Source organism: Taudactylus pleione, unplaced genomic scaffold (genome assembly GCF_031769625.1).
Source record: "Taudactylus pleione unplaced genomic scaffold, aTauple2 ptg000612l, whole genome shotgun sequence".
NCBI classification, from domain to species: Eukaryota; Metazoa; Chordata; class Amphibia; order Anura; family Myobatrachidae; genus Taudactylus; species Taudactylus pleione.
The window spans coordinates 3,867,891-3,879,291 of NW_028285014.1; the positions used below are offsets into that span (position 1 = coordinate 3,867,891).

At 45.3% G+C, this 11,401-nt stretch overlaps 1 protein-coding gene across 1 annotated transcript; it reads left to right on the forward strand.

The window, feature by feature from the left end:
• The first annotated feature begins 1,680 nt into the window (after positions 1-1,680).
• RSPH6A (radial spoke head 6 homolog A) lies at positions 1,681-10,460 on the forward strand. Its single transcript, XM_088454313.1, has 7 exons — positions 1,681-1,973; positions 3,125-3,359; positions 5,273-5,728; positions 5,810-6,097; positions 6,188-6,332; positions 6,860-6,977; positions 10,174-10,460. Exons 1-7 carry the CDS (start codon positions 1,873-1,875, stop codon positions 10,406-10,408), a joined length of 1,578 nt encoding a protein of 525 aa, XP_088310439.1. The 5' UTR covers positions 1,681-1,872; the 3' UTR covers positions 10,409-10,460.
• Positions 10,461-11,401: the final 941 nt, after the last annotated feature.

Sequence of the window (11,401 nt, forward strand, 5' to 3'; positions counted from 1 at the left end):
GCAACTGTAAATGTTGGTGCACATTAAGAGGAAGCCTTCACCAGGAGGACACAGAGAAGAACACTGGTGGTACACTCAGCAGTGAGTGAGTGGGGCTTACCAAGTTCAGCTGCAGCAGGCGGGATCTCCTGCTGCTCCTCACTCATGGTTAAGACGGAGAGGAAGGGGACCGTCCCCAGTGCTGATCCTGATCACGCCAATGGAAAAGGGGGAGGGTTACGGGTGACAGGTGAACAGAGACATGAACTGTCTCTGCAGATCATTCAGGACCCTCTTATGGCTGGCCTGGCGGCTCCCTGTCCCAGTCCCTGCACAGAGTCGCTTTCGTCTGAGGTTGTGCCTCCGGCCAGCCACTCGGTCCTAGTGTATGGTGACTGTCTGGCTCTGAATGAGGCACGCCAAGCAACTACCTTGCAGATGCACGCAAGGGAACAGTCTTGTGAGAGTGTCATGGAAGTGTTGTGAGACTTCTGTGCTATTCTAGGGAGTGCGTGTAATGAGGGAACGCCTGTATCTGATGGATATTAGGGGCCCATTTATCAAACTGCATTTGAGGTAAATTCCCCGAAAACACCTGTTTTCGGGGGTTTACCTCAAATACTAAGTATCCCCCGAATGTATGAAGGAGGGACCGCAGCAGGTATCTCCGATACCTGCTGCGATCCCTCCATTGCCGCCGGCAGCCGCCTCCCCCATAGGTTTCTATGGGGGATGCGATGCTGCCAAATGTATCAATATCGGGAATGCGAAGCATTCCCGATATTGGCCCCAGCAGCTAACGCCATCTGAAGATAGCGTTAGCCGCTGTGTCCTATGGGCACTTACCCGCATTTCAGCCGGCGGTGGGATCTTCCAGATCCCTCTGCTGGCAATGGGCGCTGTTCATGTGCAGTCCGCGGGACTGCGCATGCGCAGCAGCCCGGAATGCGCTCCGGACACATTGCAGGGACGGGCTCTTTTCGGAGCCCATCTCCCTGCATGTGCCGGGTCATACATTCGGCCGGTATGATCGCATTTTGCAATGCGATCATGGGCGGTACTGCATGCCCTGATCGCATTGCAAAATGCGATCCTTAATAAATGGGCCCCTTAGACACATAGCCTGTGCCAGGTATAAGTGCTGATACTAGCGATGACTGTTGTGGCTGTGACTGGAGAAACAGTGGGCAGTGAGGCCCTAGGCTTGCAGATGTGTGGATACTGGCTCTGACTGCCACAGACATCCGGACTTGCGCTCGCTTTGCGACTCAGAATTAGGCTCATGTTGTTAGGCTCATGTTGAGGTGACTCATCCCCTAATGCTACAATAAGAGAACGCACAGCGCCCAGAGGCCCACATCATGTATACTCTGCAGTTCGGTATGTAGCTGTGTGTATATTATTGCAGCGCTTCAACAACCGGTTGCTGCTACCTATTCTAGTCATAACCTTGCTGCTAGATCCTATATGGAGAAAGGACCTCTCTGACGTTTGGTAACTGCAGCCAGTGACAGCAGTGCAGAGGATCAAAGCTCAGCCAGGGTATTAGTAATAGGCGGACACACTGCTATACTGCAGAGTGATTATGACTGACGATTTACGAATGGTAACTAATGACGTTGGACAGTAACTGATGACGTCAGGGTACATTTACTGAAGGGGAACTATCCGCTACCCTATGTATGTACTAGCGACAGACATCTCCCGGCATGCCGTGCGAGCGGAACTTTCATCACGTGATTGGAAAGCGTCGCTCGGTTCCCTGGCAACGGTGTTGAGAGCGGTAACCGCAGCAACTAGAGACGCAGACGGACGCCGGGGACAGTCAGAGCGGCTCTGGGCTTCTCCGTGGACGTTGTGCGGCTCTCGGTTCGGTGTCAGCGTCGTTGGGAAATGTCGGAGAATCCGGCTGGGGTCCCTCCGGATCACCGAGAGCTGCAGATCCAAAATGCTAAAGCCTACCTACTGCAGGCGGGGTCATCCGGGGTCAGCCTGTAAGTACTGTATGGAAGGATGGAGGCTTTTTTTCTTTTTGGGCAAGAAATACATATTTTAAAACTATGGAGGAGCCCTGAGGACACACTGACCTGCTAGACACACAAAGACGAATGTAAAATAATATATGTGTGTACTTGCTGTAAGTGTAGAGATATCTGTAGGGCCTAGGTATAGAGCAATGTGTCAGTACAGGGAGGTCGAGCTGTTGTGGAATGTAGAATACCAGCCAAGGGTGTAACACTCATTCTCTCTGCCCGGTGATGCTGAATCATTGCCTGCGGAAACCCTCGCTATGCTCTTTTGCGCATGTCCGCGTAGCTCAGGCTTACGTTGAAACCCCAAATGGGGTGCCACTGTGCATGTCCAATCTCCACACATTCTACCAAGAGCTGGATGGGGCCTTCGTAGCAGATGAACGAATAGTGTCCCAGTGCTGTGTCCAATAGCAGCCTCAGGCACTGGTCCAGTATTAGTTCTCACACTGGTCCCAGCCAATCCTGTCATTGAGAGCCCTGGGCTTGCTGAGGCTTTTAGTTCTGCAGCAGTTCGTAGCGCTCATGTCGTCTAGCTATACTTGCCTATTCTGGAACATCTGGGAGGAACACAAATTACCCCCAAGGACTCCCGGAAGATAAAGTGACTGTTAGGAGCTGATTGGTTGGTACTTTATCCCCGTCCACTTTATCTCTCTCCAAAGCTTAGTACACAGACCCCATAGTGCTCTTTGTAAAATAATAGCAATATTGGTGCACTAATGAGTGTGGCAGTTATAAAACATCTTGATGTTATGGTTTATTATTTATTTAAGTTAATTGCTTATTGATTTTGCTAGTTAGTGATTCATTCACATGATGTGCTAAGGTCTACTTCAGGAGATGGGTTTAATAAAGTGGTAGGAAAAAAAAATCATTCCATAAAAAGATTGAAAGTTGTCAAAAAATCAGGTGGGAAGGAGACCTCGGTTATTTAGGGAGATGGATCACATCAAGAGGACAGGTGAAGAAAATGACCATAGCAACCAATCAGCTTCTAGCTATCATTTTATAGAATGATCTTGATAAATGATAGCTAGAAGGTTTGATACATTAGAGAGGAAGCAGATGTAATTTACCTCAGCAATATTTGAATTCTTTAATCTATTCCACAGATATGAACATCTCGCAGCCCTTCTGTCACGGATCCTGTCAGAGCGTCCTCCTAATGCCCTGGACGTTCTGGAGCAGCTGAGCACAGAACTCCACTGGTCCAGACTGAACAAAGGGCTGGATTCACTTCGCACCCTGAGAGATGACCCTCCCACCTACCTTAAAGCAGAGTCTCATCGTGCATTGTTCACAAGAGGTGGGGGGGATGGCGAGGAGATCGAAGGAGATGGGGAGATGGTGAGAGGGAAAACGGGGGAAGTCTGAGAGGATAATGAGGGGGTGACAGAGTAATATGAAAGAGAAGTAGGAACTGATAATGTGAGGCGTTATTCCGGTATAATATCTTAAAAAAAAAAGAAGAAAGGGAAGATAGCTGGTCTTGGATTGGTTCTCAAAGTTACTCTATGGAGTCGGACCTATGGTGCATATTAAAGGTTCTTCATAATTTTTTTTTGTAAAATAATGGGAAAAGTGTATTTATAGCCATTTTATATAACATCATAACCCAGGATAGTAAATATTGTAGTTTTAATGTGGTGGACAAATCCCGAGTACCAGGTCACCAAGATGCCACCTAAACCAACAGATGTCCCCTCGTTCTGTACACTGAGCTATTACATTTGCTCTTGTCGGCAGCCCCATCTCCTGTGCATTAGAGCTTTGTCTGTAAGCAATAAATGCCAGGTAATGATTTTAGTGCTTCTGATATTTACCGCTTATAGATACAGCATTGTGAACTGCTATTAATATTACTGTGGTTAAAGCCGCTGTTGTTGTACCCTTGGGTAAGATCATACTCTGGAGGGCCTAATTACGACATGGAAATAATCCCTTTTACCAGTGGGAACAGATGATGTTGCTCACAAAAGACCTTGTTCTTGCTGCGCTCTCTGATACCCCTTTTACACTAAAGTCCTTGGTCTGACCTGGTATTTGGAACATGGGGCCTGATTCAGACCCACTCGCAAGCGGTTGTCCGCTCGCAAGTGGGTCGAATGTTGTGCACTGCGCATGCGCACGACGGCGGGAGCTCCGTCGTGCGCATGCGCCAGACACGACGAGCAAAGTACTTTCCTTCGCTCGTTGTGTCTGATCAAAGGGGGCGTGCTGTCGATGTTGATTGACAGCACGCCCCCTTTGGTGGGCGTGCCGGGGGCGTGCCTCCCAGACGGGGGCGTTCCCAAGGGAACGCCTACCGTCAGAAGCCGGCCCACTGACATCACTAGTGATGTCAGTGGGAGTGATTTTGGCTCTGATAGAGCCAAAATCACTCCGGGCCTTGCGGTTGAAAAACTCAACCGCAGGCTCCGGCTCGCAGTGGCGATGGTCGCGATGGTCAAGACCATCGCGGCCATCAAACTGCACGCTCGTATAGGCTGTGGGTGGTGACCCACAGCTATACGAGCGTCCAGGAGGACGCTCCATAATTATGGAGGACGGCCCTCATTCAGAGCGTGCGCTCTGCTCAGAGCGTACGGCTCTGAATGAGGGCCATGGTTCCAAACCAGGTCAGACCCGGGCCATACCCCTTTTACATTGCGGCGCCGACCAGGATTATTCCCGGATCGGCAGTGTTGACACAGCACACAGGTGCAGTGCCCGGGTATCCTAACCATCACACCTCTCCCTACCAATAACCCTCCCTCCCCGCTGATTAAACCTAAGCTTGTCCTCCCCGCTCCCTAAACTTAACCCTCCCCCCTAGTGCCTAACCCTAAACTCAGTATTATAAGCGCCGGCATCCCCTTTGCAGGGATGTTGACCGTATCCTTTATGAGAGGTCTGGATATCTCTGTGATGTTTCCGGTTGATCTTAACAAACAGAATGCCACAACGGACCACCATAGTATTTTTTAAACTGATTTAGTCCAGTATAAAATGCTATATTAAAAACAAATTAGAAAGGCTACATCATGGTGCACTATCTTGTCCTTTGTTTACTAATAAGTATATATCTATTGATTGTTACATTTCTATGTATAAAACATGGGGAGAACATAAAAGTGGCAAACAGCAGATCTGGCTGCAGTAATGCTGATAGCAGTTCGTAATGCTCAATACTATGAGGACTGTTTACAGTTGGAACGGAATTTGCTGGTATACTCTGTATTTGTTCGAGCATAATTGTAATTGTTTGCCTTCTTTAATAGACAGAGTCGCCACTTCCCAATCTCCTTGACCTCGCCCACCTTCTTCAACAAGGAGGGGTGAGTTTGGGACGAGATGAGATAGTACGGATAGCCCTTGCCTTGAAACGTCTAACTGACACCCATCCAATCCAGTACTGCCGCTTCTGGGGCAAAATCTTGGGTATCACTGGCAGTTATTTGGTGGCAGAGGTGCAGTTTCGAGAAGGTGAAGACGAAGAGACTGAGGAGGGTGCAGAAGAGGAGGAGAAAGCGGGAGAGGAAGAGGAGGAGGATGAAGATAAAGAGGAAGCGGAAGACTTGCCTCCACAGTCCACTTACCGCCCTCCACCATTGGTGCCTCGAGAGGACAATGGTACAGGTGCAAATAAATATGTGTACTTTGTGTGTACTGAAGTTGGGTCAGAATGGGTCAGACTACCACCAGTTACACCTGCCCAGATCATAACCGCAAGAAAGGTACCTGTCTGTCTACATAGATCTGTATTTTACTATACATGTATGTCCGTCTTTACAAATACCTGTCAACCTTCTCAATAGATCAAACGTCTCTTCACTGGAAATCTTGATGCTCCAGTTATCACTTATCCCCCATTTCTGGGAACAGAAGCTAACCTTCTGCGTGCTCAGATTGCCCGGATCTCCGCAGGCACTAACGTGAGCCCTTTGGGTTACTACCAGTTTGGAGAAGAGGAGGGGGAAGAAGAGGAGGAAGGAGCAGCAAGAGATACATACGAGGAGAACCCAGAATTTGAAGGAATTCCAGTGTCTGAACTGGTAGACAGCTTGTCTAGTTGGGTTCACCATGTCCAGCACATACTGCCCCAGGTCAGAAGACTGTCGCTCATTGGATTAGATATTCTCAACTTCCTTGTTTTCCTTTTAGTTATCCTCACATTTGTCATCTCCAACTCTCAGGGGCGTTGTGTTTGGTTGAATACTGCTGTAAAATCTGAAGAAGAGACAGAAGAAGAGGAAGGAGAGGAGGAAGAGAAGGAGGAGGAAGAGGAACCAGAACCTGAAGTGGGCCCACCACTCCTTACCCCTCTGTCTGAGGATGCAGGTGCCATCCCTATATATCATTATAACCAGCCCTCATCTGCTTTTGCTAAATTCCCTGTAAACGTCTTTTCTTCTGGAGCAATGAGTATTATTCATTTACAAACTAATTTCAGCTTAAGAATAAAAAATAATAGAATGTATAAGGTTGCAATATATTTTTTTAATCCTATTTTCATCAAAAATACAGAATACTGTCTATGCAAGTGCTAAAGAGAAACACTGGAAAGTCATAAAGGGCTTCGGAGGGCTGCTGCAGACTAGGATATTTAAATGTCAAAACAGAGACTTCTGTGTTTAACTCTGTTATAAGCAGATCTAGATGCGGGTATATTAGCTGATCACCGATCAATGTCCTCTGCAGTTATGTTATGCATCATTATAACAGTCACACAAGACCTAATGGCTGCCAGTAGATGTGTTATTTCTTCTTAAACCACTTAAGGATTGCTAAATGTTTTTACCTGCCTACATAAGTGGGGGGCATTTGTACTAAAAATTGAGGCTCAATCACCCGTTTTCTTTTTGCAGAGATCAACAATACACCTCCATGGACGGCTTCTCTCTCTTCCCATCTCATCCCTCAGTATGCTCTTGCAGTTCTCCGTTCCAACCTATGGCCTGGAGCCTACACCATTGCCAGCTCCAAGTACGTTATCAGATATTTCCACTTTTCTGAAATTATAGTGGTTGCTTTTTATTGATACTTTGTCTAGTAAATAGGTGGTAAGAGGAGAGTGTTGTAGAACAGATGAATAACCATGCTGAGATATATTGCAGGTTGATGAAGGAGAGTAGGAGGTCTCAAGCTAGAACCATCTATTATTCTTCTGGTGACGTACAGACCACCATTCTGCTTTCACTGCTCTTGGTTCACTATCCTTAGTGTATGTGAGTTGAGGTGAGAGAGATGGAGTTTGGGGAACAGAGATAGGAGAGAGAGAGAAACGGAGGAAGGGAGGACAGAGTTGAGAGGAAGATGGACGATAGGGGACAGATATGAGAGCGACAGACAAGGGAGATGGACAGACATGATGGAGAGACGAGATAAGAGAGACAGACAGAAGGGACAGAGATGAGAGAGACAGATGGAGGAAGGGGGGAATAATGAAAGAGACAGAGGTACAGAGATGAGATTGCAGGACAGAAAGGAGGTGGGGGAAGGTGGAAGAAAAGAACAACGACGTACACGATACCTAGTGCCGTGCCGAAGGATGTGTCCAAAATACTAATTTGACATAAACGTGTGTATCTGTGATATAGATTTGTATAGTAAAATACATAATACATGCCAAATAGGTTTTTCATTCCTAGTTCTTATATTGAAAGTGCAGCAGACTTACATTATACAGCCCAAAGTTATATGAGCTGTAAATTTCAAATCTGCAGATGACTGCCCAGTAACAGCAGTGGAGGGAGGTGCAGTATTCTTAGTCCCCTTACAGCGCCGATCGGGAGCTACTATTATGCTGTTATTAGTGGGGGGTTCTCCAGTTATTGTTAGATACTCTATAGTGTGTACTTAACAAACACACAAATACAGGGCCTGATTCAGAGCCGCTTGTAAGCGGCCGCTCGTTCGCTCCGAGCGATGTTCGCACATCTGCGTATGCGTATGGGTCGTAATGCACATGCGCCAACCAGTCATTGCGGTCAGAAATTGTGCGCTCGCAAAACAGCGAGGGGCTGTTAATTTCAGTGACAGATTGAGGCGTTTGTGGGTGGTAACAGGGGAAGGTGCTTGAAAACGGGGAGTGGAGATCCGAACGCAGGCGTGCCAAACGGTCAAAACGGGCGTTTAATGGGAGTGCATAATTGACAAAGCAGCGTCATCGACCATGTCACTTGGTTGTCTTTTAGCCTGAACTGCTCGCAGTGATTGAGGAAAGTAAAACCTACCACAAGCACTGCGAGCAGTTCAGACGCCTTTCGATGTACTCAATTAATCTAATAAATAGCGTAGATTACGTATGATGCGAATGGCCAGGGGGCGTCTTTACAAAATAGCGAGCGCATGTTTCGTTCGCTCGCTCGCTCAGACATAGAGGCGTCAACAGACCGCAATGAGCAAGCTATCAATTTAAATAGCCGGCCCCTTTTTCTGAACGACCTTTCGCAAATAGTGTCCTGCTCTGAATCAGGCCCACAGTCTTTAGTTTGAAAGACAAGAGCTATACTTTTTTATAGGTAAGTATGTAAAATATTATTGCGCACAGAGATGGACATATTTTTTTTAGCCTTACAGCACAGATTCTGCTGAAGTGAATGAAAAGTTTTCAATACTAGATGAAGTACATTAAGGATGTTTAATTGATCTGGAAGGTTTTCCCAAATGATGTAAAAAGATTGAACATTCGTTACAACATGTTTTGGGTTTAGCATTGACCTTCATAGCGTAGAAGTAGAGTCACAATTATATAAATAATTTTATCTGACGTAGTTCATACAAACTACATTTATGTGGCCGTCAATTGCCTTAAATAACGATCAACTGAAGATGACTGAGAGGTCTATTTACTAAGCAGTGTTAGGAGACAGAGTGAAAAGTGATAAGGTGCCAGCCAATCAGCTCCCAACTGTCATTTTTCAAACACAGCCTGTGAGATGGTAGTTAGGAGCTGATTGGCTCGCACCTTTTCACTTTTCACTCTGTCTCCTAACACTGCTTAGTAAATATTCCCCTCAATATTAATTAAAAATTGCTGCAATTGATGCCTATCTGAGGTAGGATGATCCGAGTAAAACCCAAAAAACTGCTGACTTAAAATAAATGACCATACTAATAAACCATGATTATGTGAAAATACATTTTATCTTTATTATAAAAGTAAAGTTCTAAAAGCATATACACAGTCAGAATAATACAAACATGAATCACTGCAGAATCATTAGTTCTAAAAAAGGCATAATGAATAATTCATTTCCAAAGTTATATTGCACAATCCCAAAACTGAGCAGCAAAAGACAATTTTCTATAATGTGCTAATGAAAATGTATCTTGCTTTAGTAATTAAATCCAATCCAATTAAATCCAATGATGATCCATAAATGGAACAGTAGATGTAGGCAGTATACAGTACAGGCAGAAAAGGTCCATTCTCCTAACAATTAACAGATAATTAGCAAGTTGAAAAGTTTTGCTACCCACACCGTGGAGAAATGGAAAAATCTCTATGTACAGATGTGAAAAGCCCTTTGGATCTTTAAAAGTACTCTCACTAACAGCCATGTGAGGGTCACAGGGCTCTTTGTCTACTGTATTGTTCTGTGGGATCATGAATCTAGAATTATTCTGAGCAGACATGAAGTTTTGGATCCATGCAAGCAGCTAACGTCACAAGCACATTGTAGCCGGCTATTGGTCGGGAGCACTGTAGTTTTCTACAGTCAGCCATCTGGATCATCTTATTGGTCAAACGGACTCCCCTTATATCCATTGACCTAGGTTCCAAGCTGGATCACTTGCCTGCTGGTGAGAGTACTTTTAAAGATCCTAAGTGCTTTTTATTTTACATCTGTACACAGAATAAATAAAAAAAATAGAAACTAGTAATCACAACTTTTTATTATGCCTTGGTTGACAGGATATCTTTGGATAGCTCCCAGTTAATGGATAGGTCTCAGTTAATCAGCACTCTCTAGGGTCCCCCATACTTCACGATGGTGGAACAGATTTATAGATATGGGGTAGGTCTATTTCTCAAATAAGGTCTCCAGACATCCTCGTAACTCAGTAGTATTGAGAACTGTAAAGAAGTACATACTTCACGAGGGCGGCAAAGCATCATTATGTGTTTCCTAGCCCTTTACCTCACAATTAATCTTTCATTTTGTTACTTTCACAGAAAATTTGAAAACATTTACATTGGTTGGGGAGTAAAATACAGCCCCGAGGCATACAGCCCTGCCGCTCCTCCTCCACCCCAGCCAGAGTATCCAAGTGGACCGGAGATTAGCGAAGGGTTAGACCCTACAGTAGAGGAGGAACAAGCTCTGAAGGCTGCACAGGAAGAGGCTGCAGCTGCCGCAGAAGAGGCGGAGGAGGAGGAGGAGGAAGAAGAGGAGGAGGACGATGACTAATGCAATTCATTACTTTGTGTTTATTTAAGTAACATTAAATACAGTTTTGTTACTTTGAGAGTTGGCTGGCTGCATAGGTGGTATGCATATTCAAACTAGGGATGTGCAGGCTCGGATAGGTTTGAGTTTGCACGTTGAGTTCGGATTTTTCCCTCCAAAAAAACGGAACTCAGAAAGAGGCTAAACATCATCTTACATGGACGAACATCATCATTCACAAAAGTCCAGGAATGATGACGTTTAGCCTCTTTCTGAGTTCCGTTTTTTTGGAGGGAAAAATCCGAACTCAACGTGCAAACTCGAACCTATCCGAGCCTGCACATCCCTCATTCAAATATGCATGACAAACTCCCACACAGCAAAACATGAGGTGAATCAATCAGGACAGGTTTCACGTGTAATACAGGCTGCTGTAATGCAACAGTGATATAACAGTAGTGATAGACAAGTTGTTAAAGCTAAGTAATCAAATCTATGTACATGTAGATCTCCAACAGTGGATGTCAACACGTACAGCCTGATGACTTATAGCAATGCAGACTAAACATTGAAAACAAAACATGAGTAAGATGACCAGGTTCAAACTGGTTTGAGCTTGTTGGATCTTAAATGACTACATGGCATAGCACATATAAAAGCTTTCCATGCGAGCAATGATCTCCACCTTCAATCTTGAATAGAATAAGTTTTACTGTTTGAATGTAAATTAAAAAAAACATTTGTTTTTAATTTCTTTAAGCATGTAAAGCCGGGTATACACCATACGATGTGTGACCCAGCGACTCTGCGATGCAATGCAATGATACATAGCACACGCTGTACACGCTGTACACGCTGTACACACTGCACAATATTGTATACGCTGCCGCGGTGTGTCGTTATATTCTGCATGTAACCGCATCGAGTCGTTCAGGGCATCGTTCCACTTGGCGTGCAGCACAGCAGATGGGACGATGTGATAAACAACCATTGTGAACGACAGATCGTGCCTAC

Bases quoted from the DNA above. Each gene is read 5' to 3' on its own strand.
- RSPH6A (XM_088454313.1), top strand. From the start codon at position 1,873: ATGTCGGAGAATCCGGCTGGGGTCCCTCCGGATCACCGAGAGCTGCAG. The intron at 1,974-3,124 runs GTAAGTACTGTA...TCTATTCCACAG, and splicing joins GGGTCATCCGGGGTCAGCCT to ATATGAACATCTCGCAGCCC. The intron at 5,729-5,809 runs GTACCTGTCTGT...CCTTCTCAATAG, and splicing joins AGATCATAACCGCAAGAAAG to ATCAAACGTCTCTTCACTGG.